Source organism: Mangifera indica, chromosome 13, assembly GCF_011075055.1.
Source record: "Mangifera indica cultivar Alphonso chromosome 13, CATAS_Mindica_2.1, whole genome shotgun sequence".
Taxonomy (NCBI): domain Eukaryota; kingdom Viridiplantae; phylum Streptophyta; class Magnoliopsida; order Sapindales; family Anacardiaceae; genus Mangifera; species Mangifera indica.
In genome coordinates, this window is record NC_058149.1 from 8,226,390 (window position 1) to 8,243,977 (window position 17,588).

The window sequence follows — 17,588 nt, forward strand, 5'->3', positions numbered from 1 at the left end:
TGTTTCAGTTTTTCTGCAGATATTGCCAATGTAAGAAAGAAAAAATTGTCATGGTATATGCATACTCTAATGTTTGGAATTCTAGCAATAAATGATTCTTCATGAGTCAAATATATATGTTTTATATTATAATATTGGACTTAAATATTCTAAAGATAAATATTAAGGGTATTAAAACATGATTAAATAATAAAACGTTTCAACAATAACATGAAAATAAACTATAAAAACAGTTATACAAGAGTATAAAAGTTAAGTAAGAAAATTATATGTTCAAATTAAAGTTCCAGCCAATGTAGAAACTAAACCAGGATCAACTATTCTGCAGGATGGTGTGCACCGTAACTGTCACGATCTCGTCCTCTGCTACTACCTGATACATGGGATGATGAAACACTGGGAACCGAAGCAAAACTCAGACAATTTAGTCGATTATGTCCAAGTTGGTGGCATCGACTACAGTGTTGTGGTTAGACTTCCTCTCCCAGTGATGGCCTCCTGGCATGGTTGGATAGATAATCGAACCGTCGTTATTGCATCATAGGTAGATAAATTGTAGACATATTAAATAGTATCCAAGTTGACTAATCCCCAACTAGATTAACATCCCCTCTATATACCCCTCATAAATGTCATCGAGTAATATACATTGGCCTATCCTCTATGGTCTGAAAAGTTATTATATCTTGCAACAGCTGCAACGTGTGTATTTGAAATTTGATAGAGTTGAAATTTCCCACATTCGCATATCCAATAGAGAATATTAATGATGAACATCTATTGTCGTGAATCATGTATTTCGTATTGATGGACGTTGATCGATTTAACCACTATATTGGCATATTTGTGCACATGTCCAACAATCTTGTCTTTCGCCCATAGTGTTAGCGAATGAAATCTCTCACTTGTTAGAACAACTAATAAAACCCAATGAAAGCAAAAATATTAAACTAATTTTAGTCAAATATACCTGCTATGTTTCACCTATTGTAAAACCAATGTTGCATTGTGCTCCTCAAAGATTTAACCAAGATAGTGACAAACAAAGCGTGAGCAGTTCGTGTCAAAGCATTGAAAGAGTCAACAATGTTGATCGTCATGATGTTGTACCATCATCCTCCAAAGTAGGCATATGTCCATTTTTCATACCCAATATCGGTCAAATACGTATCTGTAGTTGGATTGCTTAGGAAATTCTAGTCATGGCTACTTCATACTTGCTTATGTAATATGCCTTAGCAACTCTATGTTTGGTTTTTTTGAATTGTGTGTGCATGTTACCTTTAATATGATAATTACAAAAACCATAGTGAGCTTCAGGCATTATATTCACCACCAACGCAATGATTGCATGATGGCAATTAGAAATAATGACCAAGTCTGGAACAACGTTGATGCACATACATAGGTACGTCAATAAAGGGGTCCACATATCCATTTCTTCCTTATAACTAATATCGAAGGCCAATGGATAAATTTGATTATTGTTGTCTTTCGCAACAATAATGAAAAGAGATCCAAGATAGTTTCTCTTTAAATGTGAAGCATCAATGCAAATGACTGTGTGACAAAATTGGTGGAACTCTCTAATTGAACAACCTAAAGCCATGAAAAAAAATGGAACCTATTTTTTGTGTCGATGTCAATTTGTGTCATGGTTCATGGGTTCTTAAGCTAAAGATTATGATAATACTCAGGTAAGAGCATGAAAAACTCATCGAGAGATCCTCATAATACATTTAGTGCATATGTCTTGGCATATCACGCTTGCATGCATGAAATGTCGATCTTGTACCTATTTGTAATGTCAAAATGATTTCTTTTGGTCGATAAATGCGATCAACTATAAACATAGATTTAAAAATGTTTTCCAATGACTCTACACTATCCCATTTATGGTGTGATAAAATTTGATCTTATGGACACGTGTGCCTCATCTATACAGTGTAACACCCAAAATTTTACATCTTCTTTCCTTGTTGCTCGTACACCCCATTTACATTATAGATGTACACACTTAATAAGCCCATATCGTACTTTATTCGAGTGACTGACTTTCCATTGAATAATTATCTCTAACGCATAAGTTTGAAATAATGTTTTCAATTCTACTTTTGAATTATAAAAGCCCATCACTTTTAAACTGTTGTCTTTGTGTGTTTTTCAATTACTAATACATGTGTTCTCAACATCCATGACAAGTTCAGGAACCCATTGAAATGGATTAGAATTATGAACATGACTTGTATATGCTCTAATATCTATAAAGCTATGATGTCTCATGCTACATTCAGCCTCATCATTATAAACATTGCTTTGATTTCTTCCAACTTCCTTAAAATAATCGCCATGATGCCCACCATACTCTTGGAAACTTTATGGATATGTCTAATCATCTATCAAATAATCCTCAATTTCTTCCTCCTAAACATCTTTGGCTTGTTGATTGTCTCTTCCTTCATTTGGAATCTCAATAACATAGAGTTTTGTTGATCATTGTAAACTTCTTATTACGATTATCATATACTCAAAATTATCATCATCTACAATCTCAATTAGACCAACTAATGCATCACCAAGGATAAATACGTGGACATTTGACTGACTTTGATCAATTATGAATCAATAACATATTTTTGCCACAAATCCTTTAAAATTAACATTTGTGTCAATACAGATCACTCTCTCATTTCCACTGACATATCTCATCACATTGTTATCACCTAAAATTCATTGCCCTCCATAACGAATCTTAAATGAGCTTTTTCCATCTTCGGCTTAAACTAAACCTGAAACATTAAGCAAATACCTTGGATAACTAATTCATGGGTCCAAAAGAATGGGTTGGTAGGATCGCTAACCCTTAGCAACCTCAGCTATGGTTGTTGAGATCGCCAACCCTTGGCAATCTTGCCAATAAGTTCTTCATAATGGTTTTGATCCAAAATTTTAACTAGATCTTTGTCAAGTCATTCCTAGTTTAAATATCAATACTTCAACTATATCATGTCAACATAAAATAATATAACAACATGAAATCACAACATTAAACAATAGTAAATTTTATTTCACATGAAATCATAATATTAATCTAGCATACATTTTTTTATTTTCAATTGTTAAGCAAGAAAAGACATAACCTAAGGGGTATGGATCAACACTAACCTAGATTTGGGTTATTTTCCTATAAGATTTTTCAAAGATATGTGATTTTTAGTGTGCAAAGATCGGCTTGTATTTATAAGGTTGAAGACAAAGTTAGTTTAGAAATTCAACAAACTTTGTAGTATAAATGTTTTAGTCTATTAAAAGTGTGGTATATTTGTATAAGCAGACCCATTTTGTGGCAAAAATTTTAATATCCCTAAATATTATTTTATTTAATCATATTATTCTATTTCTAATATATTTTAGGATAAAGTTATGATATTTGAATTTTGAAACATCGGCATGTATGGCTCAATTTACGAAAATTTTCAAACCAAATTGGAAATTTTAGTTGTTTATATCTACTGTAAAACTATGTATATCCATTTTTAAGTATATAAATGAGTAACATGATATATTATCATGTGATTAGATGATTATGAATTAATTATAAAGTAATATCAAATTACATAATAACATATTATGTGAGTACCTATTTATGTACTTAAAAATTGGTACATATAACATTGTTCTTATATTAATATAAAGTAAAATAACAAGTACAACTTCTTAGTAGACTTTTCATGTATGAATGGTTGGTGTCCCATAAATTCTATGATAGGAGATTGTGTATTTACGACTGGATACTACTAATATAATATAGAGAATAAGACTAGAAATCCTTAGTAATGTTAAGAATTCCATATTTGGTCAATATTGACATGATATGTAAACATTGCATGTTGTAAATTATGTTGTTGTGATCTAGTATATTTGAAGGCTTAAATTGTGTTTTTAGGATGGTAGCAACATATTAGAAATAATGAATAAACATTAGGAATGTAATTAGTACAAAATCAATTTGAAAACATCTTGGAAATAAGGCTACAAACTCATATTTATAACCATCTTAAGGACAGACATGATCGTGACATGCCTAAAATTTTACGATTTGAATGTTAAGTACAGTTATGCATGAAGCCATGCATGCTCGTACGTTTGAGAGCATAAGATTTCCTGATGATTGGCGAACGTCTATGCAAAGGACATGCACGATCGTTAGTGTCATGTAGATTAGAACATGGTGGACGACTATACAGAAGTGTTGTACAACCATTTATACGATACATTTACAAATTTACCCCTAGGATTCAATCATTCATAGATGAAGAGGTGATGATAGCCATGCATGGATAGATTGTATGCCCGTGCATCTGATTGTGCATAGTAGTACACCATGTCATGCCCAAGGATGACTGTGAGGGGTTAACCTATGCACAAGGTTAAGGAAACACATTCGTACACCTAATAGTATATGATCGTACACCTAATAAAGAAATGAAATAACATTAAGTAATGAACCTAAGTGTTCATAAGGTAGTCCCAAAGGATAGTAAAAACGCATAGGGTACATATCAATAGCAAGTCATGCCTATAAATTGTAAGACATGGTAGGGCATGAGAGTAAGCTTAGATTGGGTGAAAGCTCTTTGCGTGGCAATAGTTAGTTTGGCTTGAGATGCATTCATGCATTTTCATAATCATACCCTAGTTAGTTTGACCATGAGACTTGTTCCACTTTTGATTCGATATGTGTCATAAGGATTATTACGAGGTGACATCTATGATATATTTTCTACTCATGCCTGTAATAAGGTGTATAAGTCTACAATAGGACATAACCAGTGGTGAAACTAGGATTTTTGGTAAGGAGGAGCCTTTAAGCCTTTATCATTATTCATCAATTAACATAACACTTAATTAAACACACACCCATAATAGGGCATATTAGTTTGCAGTAGGACATAACCATAAATGATATTCTAATTACAATTAGAACTGGATTCAAGTTGAGCTTAAAAATAAGCTTAGCTTGAATGAACCCAAAATAAGTTCGGCTTAAGCAAACTCAAGCTCAAGATCGAGTCTGAGAGTTAAATATTTTTGAGCTTAACCTTGAGGCATGTTCGGCTCGCTAAGCTCACGAGCTTGAAAAAATTTGATATAAAACGACTAAAATGGTGTCATTTTGGCTAATACACATCAAAATGATATACACTTTAGTACTTTTTACTCGGCTATAGTACGAAGCCAAACTTGAATAACTTTGAAGGGAGCTTAGATCGACTAGAATTAAGCCCTAATTACAATTCAAAACACCATCAAACAAATTTGATAAATCTATAACGTATGTGTGTAAATCTATAATTTCTTATTCTACTCAAGATTCAAACAATAAAAGCCAATTGAAATATACCTAAGACATATTTCATCCACAAAATTAATCATAAATTTTTTTAAGTTTAGAACATTACTTTTATCATGAATACTCAGTATCGGTAAATAATTAATTTTATTATTAACATTAAATATAACAAGAAAGATGATAATATATGTATGAGCGTTTAAAAATGTATTAATTGGAACTATTCTAGAATACTTGAAAATTGACAAAAAATTTTAATTTCTATTTGAAAGCAAATTAACATTAAACATTAGCTTTTGCATGATAGTAAAGTTATTTAAATTGTTTCAATCCTTTTATTTTTAGATTATAATTTTGTATCTCTACTTGTTAAAATATATATTAAACTTTAATAATGAAAATTTTACATCTATTGTCAAAAACTCATTATCTCATTATAAATTTAACACTAAAATCAAATAGGAAGAAATGACTTGCACATAAACATTTCATTAAGCATATTATTGACAGCTAATAAACATATACATATGTATTAATTCTTGAAGGTTTCATTTTTCTTAATTTTTACTTTACAAATTTAATAGGTAAAAAAATAAAATTAATTTACATACTTTAACCCAAAAAAAGATGAACAAATTTATTCTAAATGCATTAAATCCGTATGAATTAAAGTTTGAGAATTGAATAAGTAAATTTCATATTTTCACCAAACTCATATGTCAAAAGGCTTAAAGAAAATTTTTTAGACATTTTCTTAAAGTAGTTCAAATGAAAAGTAGGTTTGACCTTAACAATTATTCAAGTATATTACAACGGTAGACCTAACAAACTTAAAACAATTGTTCAAGCCTATAATAAAGGTGGGTCTAACAAACTTATAACAATTATTCAAGGGCGGGCCTGATATAAGATTTTCAAAAAATTTTTGGATTTAAGGGGCAATCCAAGCCTATCCTCAAAGGGTTTGGTTTTGCCCCTGGACATGATCACCTGTAGTAGGGTGCAACAGGTTTGAATTTTTATATCGTAGTCCAATAATGTGTGCAAGAAAATAAGACTGTATAATATTTAGCTCACATGGTTAAGGTATTGAATCTTTGTCTTACCCTAATCTGATCGATATAGAGGTTTAAGTTTTAAATTCAAATATGAGTGCTTTCACACAAATATTCAAGAAGTGGGTCAATCATCCTAGATAAGGATCCTCAAAGAATCCTAGATGAATGTTTAAGAGTTTAGAGTTTCTTGAGTTAATAAAAGAGTTAAGTAAACCCACGTCATCAAAGTATGGAGTCCAAATGTGTACTCTTGATAACCAAGTAAGGTTGATTAAGACAAGGGTAAAATAGGGATTGAGTTAAAGTATAAGTATAGTGTCCTATTTACAAAGTGATTATCATTCACTCCCTTAATTTTATGTATTTGCAGGTAAAAAGTGATCATGATGGATGTGGTGCAAGAAGGTTAGCATAGTATAGGACATAAAGGCATATTTGTCATTTTTCAATCTTTATGTATTTCCCTTATTTTATTTCATTGTTAGACTATGTATGGATTTTTGTGATGTGCCACAAATTATATTTTAATTTGGGTTATGTTTTATGTACTTTATGACATCCTTTGATGCTTTCGTATGTTTATAAATAAAAGGTATTTATATGTGTTTGTATGAAGTACAAGTGTCATGTATGCTTAATGAAGTCAAGTAAGGTAGCCTTTCCCTTCGAAAGGCAATACATCTGAAGGGGGCTATGACACTCGTTCCTGAATATAAGAATTTGAACAATAGTTTCACATAAAAAACACTCATTCGAATAGTTGTCCTAAGAGATTTTAAGAGATGTCACAGGTATAGTGAAATATTGGGGCATGTCTATAATGGAATATAAGAGAAGGAATGAGTCATGAGCATGTATATGAGAGGTAAAAATGATTATGAACTCAAGATGAGTTTTATATGAGGCTCAAGTATACAAGCATGATTTTATAAAAAGACATGTCATTGATTTTATGCATGAGTTGAGAAATAATTTTCATGTTTTTCTAGTTTTTGTGGTGATAAGTAATTGGGACATAGAGATCCCGCTAAACACATACGAAACATAAAGATCCTTTTGGAACATGTGTAAGATACAGAGATCCCAAAGATTGAAAGATTTGTGTCACCCATGAAAACATTTTTCTCATAATAATAATTTTGAAAAGATATGTTTTTTTAAAAAGGTTATTGCGATGGGGTACCTGTGAGATAGTCTATACATCCATAGAGACACAGAGAGATGTTATGCCCTTATAGAGATTATGTGTCGTTCACCATCTACACCCATCAGAAATGAGTAATAAGAGTTCATAGATGTGCACTGACAAAAAGGTGTTATGACAAGTTCATACATATTATGAACTATGATAGACCAAGAGATTCATGTGGCTAGAGTGTCAAATCCCTAACTCAACCTTAACCTATACCGATTTACATGTATTATATTTCATGTCATCCGAGTCTGAGTTTTTGGATGCACCTTAGATAACAAAAAAGATAAGATGAGGAATGTGAGATTTGGATGTAGAAATGAGCTAAGTGAAAGAATGTAGAACATAAAGATTCTTACTTATTAAGTGATTTTCACTCACTTTTTTTCCTTTTACGTTTTACAAGTAACAAATTATGATAGTGGTTACATATAGAGGCAAGTCAACTAAAGATGTGCATGAGAAGGACTAGATTCGATATTGTATTCAAGCATTCATTCATTGTTATGCTATGATATTTCAAGTAACACATGGTGCACATTGTATACATATTCAACAAACTGACCTAACTTTAGGATTGCCATATAAATGGTTATTCCAGTGTTAATAAAATAAATTCTCTAACTCATAGGTGCATATAATCCTTTGAATTAAGGACATTAGACTGTCTCGTGCATGAATCGTTATGTTTGATGCCACCTAACATGCCACCATACAAGAGGGAAACAATAAAGGTGGTGGTTGGTAGTATTATGATCTGTATGAAGGTTATGATAGATCAATAAAGGATTAGTTACTCTTGAACAAAGGAGAAGACATCTTTGATAAGAATATTGAAAAACATCAATGACCACTTGAATCTATGGCCATAGTATGACTAGGTGAAAGCTTAATCCAAATCATTCAATCATTGATGGATATCAGTTGGTTTGTGTCCATATTTAAAGTGAACTTAGATATTGTTAGCTCAAACGTAGGTATGGCATTCTACCTTGGGTTGGAGAATGCATTCCTTGCCATAAAAAGAACAGTGAAACCTCAAACGTAGTTATGGCATTTTGGAAACCCTATGGTTGACAATGCATGTTCATGTAAGTTGTTATCTAAAATGGGATCAATGCATGGAGCACTTCTTGTTTTATTTGATTTTTAAAATATTCTTTTCGTTTCCCTCATTGCATTTCAACAGCTAAGGTGTTCCAATAGTTCCCTCTACCAATTTTATAATTCAGGCAAAATTAGTTTATCTTACAAAATATCAAGCGTTTAGGCCCTTAGTCCAAACACTTAAAGATGTCTAACCAGTTAGATATAAATGAATATTTGTGAGAAAAAAATAAGAAAAATGAGATTGCTAAATATAAGAAAAGGCTTGTAGCCTAAGGCTTTTTCAAAGGCTAAGTATAGACTTTGATGAAACATAGAAACTTGTGATTGATATAATTACATTTAGATATTGATCAGCTTTAACGGTCTCAGAAGGACTAGATAACATCAGTATGCAACAGTTCAGTCAGCAATCAAATTAATTTATCCTACCACAAAAAGAGGGAACATTTATCAAGGGAGCGAATTCTTGAGATATGTAATATATTATATAAAATGTGTATTGTACTTTTTTTTTCTTTACTAGATTTTGTCTTATTAAGTTTTCTTAGTAAGTTTTTTTAATAAGACAGTTGAAACACATCTAACACCACTTTATGAGACACTAAATAATTATATTCTTTTACTTTAGTTTTTCATCTCATTAGATTATATTTCTATAAAGTTAATATAAATATCTGTAAGTGATAAAAATATAAAAAGAGTAATATAAAATGATGGTGTACAATGCAAAAACGGAAAGACGGCGTGTATATGTATAGACTCTTCCACACCCTTTGTTTGCATATATACTCACGTTGATAATAAAGCTTCAGAGAATTCAAGCAAAATTATCTTCAATTCTATATCTTGTTTCTTTATATTTCGACCCCGTTTTAGTTTCTTCTATTACATTTACAACAACTTTAAGGTATTTTAGTATTTATAAATTAAAAAAGGATGATTTTGTTACTTTTAGGAACGTCAAAATATTTTTGTTAACATGTTTCTAAACTAATCAAAGAAGCCCCCACCGATATAGGTCAGTCACTACAAACAACCACTATGTAAGGGTAGACCTTAAATTAAAAAAAAAAAAAGAAATTGAAGATAGTTGGACTTGCCCTCCCTTAAAATTTTTTGGATTTTACGCAGGGTTAAGAGGTGAGAAGTTTATTGCTCGTCTATTTATAAGCTTGAGAATCTAACTTAGTTTATTAGAGATAAATTTCTCATGTTTATTTCACTTTTATAGAGATATTTTTCTCCGAGATTATATTTGCTCTTGATTTATTTTGACAATATAATTATTTTCCTTATCATTATTTTTATTTATTCGGCTATCCACTAGAAAGTTGTCAATCATCTTATCTAATCTATGTTTAGAGTTAATACAGTTCTATTAATTGTTTCAAAATTTTGAATCAAGATGATAGTGGTTGATCTTAACCCGTTTGAAAGCAAAATACTTGATTGAATTTTCTTTTTTTGTAAGTTACATATCTATTAAAAAGAAAGTGGTTTATCAATTATTATGACCATGACAGCCTTTTCAATTGTAAAAGCTTTTTATCTTGACAATTTAATTTATACAAAAAAAGGTGATGGCTTAACATCAAGAGTCCGTCGCAAAAATTTCATTCACCTTATTCCACTTGTTTTGTTTCTTTGTGCTTTAATTCTCTGGGTTTTTTTGTTGTCCAAATAAAATATAATCAATTTTTTGCTTCTGTTATGAACTTTTATTTATTAATTTTCTTAATAAATAGAAAAAAAAAATCTGACAATGTTATTCTTTTATTGCCAAGTGAACAAATTAAGAGTCATAATGTTGTAAATGTGTATAATTTTCACTGTTTTGATTTTGTTGTGTTACTCTTTATACAAATGACTAATTCACTGAAAACTTAGGTCATATATATAGCAAAAAACCCTATGCGAGTCGAATCGTTTCTTCGGGGTTAAACCAATTACACCAAATAAAACAAACTTTAAGTTCAATAATCAATCACACAACCACTAAACCACATAAATCAAGAGTTTGATGTTAAACTCGTATTCTCTTATACATGAAACCTCTTTTTTTGTCACTCAAACTATTCATTAAGACTCATATGAATTACAAAAATGTTTTGAATAAATTTGTTAAAGATAGATAAAGTTTTCAGTTACATATAACACAAGAGGAGGGATTGTACTCATAATAGGGTTGTAATTCTGTCACCCATAAGATTATTCGTCACACATATAATCTGAATCATTTCATCTTATTTCTTCTCTTAAAATTGATATATATTATAGGTGGTTTTTCTTATGAAGAATCAATCATTTACATTACATAAATGATGATTGTTATATAGTCTGAAGTTTCACTGTTTCTTTAGTGATATTAATTCATCTCCTTTTAAAACTTTACATATTTCACTTATGTTAGAATTATTATTAAACTCTAAATTTATGTGCAATATATTTTTGAATCGTAATATTGCAAAACACTTTTTATTAAATTAGTTTTAAATGAATTGTTACATCCTCTATGTTTTCTCTCTCTCTTCAAGTTGAAGGGATTGTTTAGGTAAAAAATTTCTGGGGGAATGCCTTGAAGGAATAGAAATACATGAAAATAGAAAATGAATGGAAGCTGATAATCGAAATAAACAAAGGAAAATGACAGAAAAACAAAATACAAAAAAGGCTGCAATGACCCAAGAAGGCTCCAATGCAAAATGCCGGCACGTATGCTTCAAAGTTAACGACCATCATCAAATGAAACCAAAGCACACCACATTCGCATTGGGGCGGTGAACTGTTTTGTTTTGTTTGTGAGAATTAAGTCTTTTGGCCCATTAAAAATATGCTACTCACGTTTGTTTTGTTTGTGAGAGAAGTAAAAGAAAGAGAAAGAGAAAGAGAAATTGAGGATAATCAATGCCCATGAAAAGACTTTGACAAGATGAATTCATATTTTTAACTTGCCAAAAGACTTATTTTCGTCAGCATAAAATTTTAAAAATTTAAAATTTTATTTATTATTATTTAATTAAAAATAAAAAAATTTAAAATTTTTTTTTTATTTTAATTTGATAATTTCTCTTAATCTCATATTTTTGCGTCTTGAAAAATGGTATTTTTCTCCTCTTTTAAGATTTTATACTTTTCAAATTTTTCCACTGCAGCCGGGGAGACTTTTTGAAACTTTAATACTACCTTTGCATTCTTTTCGGACTAACTTATTAATGCATGGGGTTGTTTCATTTGATATTAGTTCTTCTTTATGAATATGATATTATTATAAAGCATCTATTGTTTGCATTTGGAATATTAATGATGGGGTCATCCATTAAGATTTGTAGTTGAGGTGTTCAAATGGAATAAAAACTGTCGTGTAATCAATGCTTTGAGATAATTAAATGATATAAAAGTCAAATAGATGAAGTGTCCCCAACAGACTTGGAATCAACCAGACCAAGTGGATCCATCCACTTATGTTTTCCTGAAACAAAATCATATTTTGGTTTTGTTATCTCAGGCTCAGCTTCTTGTGGTTGTGTTGTAGCGTCTGCGTTAAGATGTGAAACAAAATCTTACATTTTTACAAAACCACTCAACCCTTTTCTCTTTTCCAACTTAAACCATATCCCAATTTCTCATTTACCACAACGATTCGTTTTCAAGATAAGTTTTTCTTTGCAAAATATTTCCTTTTCTTCAACTTGTTACCTTAATTTTTTGATATTTGGTTTCTCTCTGAATTTGGATTTTTTTTTTTTAAGAGTTAAAATTTGTTACTTTTCTTGTATTTGTAATTTCCCCATTTGAGCTCAGAGGAGAAACCAAAGTTGTTTTCTGGGGATTTATGTCTGTTTTGCATCTGGGATTTGTAGTTTGAAAGCTTTACATTTGTGTGCTTTTGTTGGTTCTGATTTCTTATCTATATTGTTGGATTGGGATATATACATGTATGAGAGTAAACATTGAGGCAAAACTACTGCTTTAAAGTAGTATTTGTGTTATTTTTCAACTTTGTGGAGGTTTATTAAACATATATTGTTGGGGTGGTGGTATTGTTTAGCTTGTAGGAGACCCTTGAATTCAATTTGCCAATGGTCTTTAGTTTTTGTGGTGTTTATATAAAAATCCATAGTGAGTGTTGAGGCTTGAGTAGGTAGACTTTTGATTTTTTTTTTTTTTCCAATTTTTTGTTCCTTGGATTGTTAGATTTACAATGGAGAAGCAAAATGGAAAGAAGAAGAAACGGACAGGGGGGCTATCAGGTGATGGTAATGCAAAGCTAAGTAGAAGTCCTAAAGCTTATGATAAGGACATGGAAGTTTTCATTTCCATTTCTCAAGAATTGAAGGACGAAGGTAACAAACTGTTTCAAAAGAGGGACCATGAAGGAGCTATGCTGAAATATGATAAAGCCCTCAAATTACTGCCAAGGAATCACTCAGATGTATCCTACCTTCGGAGTAACATGGCAGCATGTTATATGCAGATGGGTCTGAGTGAGTATCCAAAGGCGATTGATGAATGCAATTTGGCTCTAGAAGTCACTCCCAGGTATAGTAAAGCGCTTCTAAAAAGGGCTAGGTGTTACGAGGCTTTGAATAGATTGGACTTGGCCTTCAGAGATGTTACTACAGTTTTGAATTTAGAGAAGAATAATGCTATGGCAATAGAGGTAGCAGAAAGGGTGAAGCAAGAGCTTGAGAGTAGGGGATTAAGGGTGAATGATACTGTAATAGAATTACCTCCAGATTATGTTGAACCTCCTCTTGTTTCTCTTGCACCAAAATTGGTGAAAGAGAAGACAAGGAAGAAGAAGAGCAAAAAACTTAGGCAGAAGGCTGAGGACAAAATTGGTGATAAGAAGGTTGATGAAAAGGTCGAGGATAAGAAGATTGATGAAAATATTGTGGATAAAAAGGCTGAGGATAAGGTGGTTGTGGAAGAGAAAATTAGTAGTACAAACGAGAAAGAACCGAAGAACACTGTAAAGTTGGTGTATGGGGAGGATATAAGATTGGCTCAGTTGCCGCATAATTGCAGTCTCATGCAACTTAGAGAGGTTATAAGCAATCGATTCCCAAGCTCCAAAGCTGTTCTTATTAAGTACAGGGATGGAGAAGGTGATTTAATCACAATTACAACTGATGAAGAACTAAGATGGGCTGAAGCATCAGCAGAATTGCAGGGTTCTGCCAGGCTCTATATAGTAGATGTTAATCCTGGACAGGATCCACTCTATGAGAGATTGGAGGATAGGAACGCCGGAATAGGCATGGCGGCAGAAAAGGAGTCATTTTGTATAGATAACTGGATAATTGAGTTTGTTCAGCTTTTCAAGAACCATGTTGGTTTAGATTCTGATACATACTTGAACCTTTATGAACTTGGCATGAAGTTATCCTCTGAGGCTATGGAGGATACTGTTACAAGTGAAGAAGCCCAAGGCCTATTCAGCTGCGCAGCAGATAAATTCCAAGAGATGGCATCATTAGCACTGTTCAACTGGGGAAATGTTCACATGTCCCAGGCAAGGAAGAGGTTTAACCTCAGCAAAGATGGTTCAAAAGAATCTGTACTTGAACAGATAAAAACCGCATATGATTTGGCAGGACAAGAATATACCAAAGCAGGAAAGAGATATGATGAAGCATTAAGAATCAAACCAGACTTCTATGAAGGTCTTTTAGCACTAGGTCAGCAACAATTTGAGCAGGCAAAACTTTCTTGGTATTATGCGATGAGTAGCAATGTTGATTTAGATACATGGCCTTCTACGGAGGTTCTACAGCTTTATAATAGTGCTGAGGAGAATATGGATAAGGGCATGCAGATGTGGGAAGAACTAGAAAGACAACGCTTGAGTGAACTTTCGAAACGAAAGGAAGTTGATAATCTGTTGCTGAAAGCTGGGCTGGATGGTTTATTTAAAGATATATCAGCAGACGAAGCTGAAGATCAGGCTTCAAGGATAAGGTCCCAGATAAACCTCTTATGGGGTACTATACTCTATGAGCGATCCATTATGGAATACAAACTTGGGCTCCCAACCTGGCATGAGTGTTTGGAAGTCGCAGCTGAGAAGTTTGAGCTTGCTGGAGCATCTATGACAGATGTAGCTGTTATGTTAAAGAACCATTGTTCTAATGATCATGCTGTGAAAGGTGACACACAATTTACTAATTCAAAGTCTTGTACCAGAAAATTAATGAATCTAAGCAATATCTCTTTTCAAATCTATGATTTCAGGTCTAGATTTTAAAATTGATGAGATAGTACAGGCATGGAATGAGATGTATGAAGCTAAAAAGTGGCAGAGTAAGGTTCAATCATTCCGGCTTGAACCGTTACTGAGACTGCGAGTTTCAAAACTTTATCATGTTTTAGAGCATGCATGAACCTCTTTTTTTCAAGCAGATCTTGAAGAGAAAGGGAAGAGGAAAATGTTGAAAAGACTTGCTTATGCTCTGTTCACTGGAATATCATGTATTGTGTTTTAAGGTATGTAATGCTCATGCTAATTTAACTTTTTATTATAAATTAAAAATTTAAGTATGTTTAAATTTCTGCTAACTCTCTGATGCAAAATATTGTTTAAGTAGAGTTATCGCCTTCGTGCATAATAATGTAATTAGAACCCATGTTGTGTCATAAAGATTTTATTATCTATCAAATCGAATTACTGTCATCTTTGCTCAACTGCTGCTTTATTGTATTAAAATAACGCAGCTTGTTTTGTTGCAATAACTTCATATTGGCAGTCTAAAATACCATTCAAATCTTTGTTCAGCTGCTGTTTTACTTTTATTAAGTAACATGCATTGCCTACCAATAATCTGGTTATGGTGTTTTGAGGTTAGGTTTATTCTAGCTTCTTACTTTTTCTTTTTCAATCAAAATTTTCCGGTGAGTTTCCACATCTTCTACAAATTGCATGATGAGTGCAGTGATTTATTGAGAAAGTACTATTTCATCAAAACATTAAGAATAGAGAAAGCCAGGATGACTTTGTATGAGAATCTCCTCATCAACATTTCATTTTGATTTTAGCTCATCTTTTGAAATGTTTTGTGATATTTGTTATTGGTCTACTATGGTGCACTCTTATCAAGCCAGAGGATAATTGAATCTATTTATACAGTGCTGTATAGCCAGGCTCAAAATATTTTACACTTGTGAAGGTTCTCTATTATGTGACATCGTAGCAAGAAGAAATTGAGTATATGATTGACCTGCCAAATGAACCATGATAAAGTAATAATTGAGGAATGAAAGGTTACCTTTTGATTCTTCTAGGTGGCTTTGTAATTGCTAGCCTCTGCATCAGTAAAGAGATTAAAATTTATAGCAATATGCTGATATACTTCTCTTTTTCTTCTTTCATTTCTCCTTTTTATATTTAAATCTTGGTGTGGGAAAGTATATGTGGAACCACTACTTCAAAATTCAAAATCTGTGAAGGTACAAACAGTGTAGTGCTTGATTTTCAATGCTTACAGAAATTTACTTTATCTATTCGAGAAATATGCCTGCTTGAAGGAGAAGAGACAGAGCTTTATCAACTATTTTTAGAATTTCGGTTCCATTGTAAACAGAGTAACTGTTTTTTGTCTAAATATATTTGATAAACATATGGTCCTAAATGCCGATGATGCTTTCTTGCTTTGCTTCCAGCTTCATAGATGAGCTTCAGTAATCTACCTCAAGTTTTCACTTCAAACTGTTTGCTAAATGTTTTATTTTTCTTACTCTGGGGAACCATTCATCACCTCTGTGATTGAGTCCATGGTACATGATCCTTTGTGTAGGCAAATGCTAAAAATAACTCGATTTCCTTGTCTTTGGAAATGGTTGCTATTGTTTTGACTGTTCCTGTCGACTTTGGTCTGCATTCGTTTTTATTTCGGATCATCTTTAAATAAATCTAATATTTGATTACATTGCAGATACAAATTTCTCATTGTGACCTTGCCTCACTTGTTCTGCAGGTTTTCTTGGTACTTCAGGTTCAGGCTTTCAGCAGCAATGTACTTCTAGATACAAAAAAAAAGGCAGACAATTTTAGTTCTGGATTGTATTCTGTAGTTTCTCCGAAAGACAAAAGGTTAGGAGACAAGATGAAGTAGCAGGAATTTCCCTTTTTTGTTAATTTCTGCCTCCAGAGTCATATTTCAGTCTTACAGTTAGAAGATTTTATGTATTTCTAATTCATTTTTTGAGATTACAACAATGTATTGTCTATTGGGGATTTGAATCATTTTAAGTTGAACGACGTTGTGGCACACCAACAGTCATTTGGTTGAAGCGCAACATTTTGGAGATAGCAGGAGCTGTCGTGGTTTTGAAGGCAGAAAGACAGAAAGCTATTCGAAATTTTATTAGAATAAAATAATTATATCCATCTGACATGGACAAGTTAGTAGAAATCTATATTTTGTTGTTTAAAGAGAAACTTTTGGAGAGAATGGAAAAATTGTGACAGTTTTTGGTACTGTGAATCTTCTCCTTTATCTGAGATATCATTCCCTTTCTGTCTCTCTATTCTCTTTCTTAAAGGTTTTCCTTTCTTTTGTGAAATTCTCCCACCATATTGCCTCACTTACTAATTTTGTAGTTTCAAGTTTCTACTTAACAAAGATACTCAATTGTAGAAGTACCTGCAGCCTTTTTGTTAAATCTGACAGCCTGGTAATACAGGGGATTAGAAGATATTCATCCTTCATAATATCCTTTTCTTTTATATAATCATGCATGCGGTCTTCAACTTCAACGGTGGATTAATAATTTAAAAATTTATTAAATAATATAGACATTCTGTAAACCCTTATTCTAGATCATCCTTATAATATGATTTATTCACAAACATACAATAACACACATTAAGGTGCTA

At 32.0% G+C, this 17,588-nt stretch overlaps 1 protein-coding gene across 2 annotated transcripts; it reads left to right on the forward strand.

The window, feature by feature from the left end:
- Positions 1-12,101: 12,101 nt before the first annotated feature.
- On the forward strand, positions 12,102-17,189 carry LOC123194026 (protein PHOX1-like). 2 transcript variants are annotated; one of them, XM_044607137.1, is made up of 4 exons: positions 12,102-14,862; positions 14,948-15,016; positions 15,116-15,199; positions 16,687-17,189. In XM_044607137.1, exons 1-3 carry the CDS (start codon positions 12,915-12,917, stop codon positions 15,196-15,198), a joined length of 2,100 nt encoding a protein of 699 aa, XP_044463072.1. In that variant the 5' UTR covers positions 12,102-12,914; the 3' UTR covers position 15,199; positions 16,687-17,189. The 2 variants fall into 2 exon arrangements, with proteins under 2 accessions (XP_044463072.1, XP_044463073.1); XM_044607138.1 differs by having other exon boundaries at positions 12,110-14,862; positions 14,948-15,199.
- Positions 17,190-17,588: the final 399 nt, after the last annotated feature.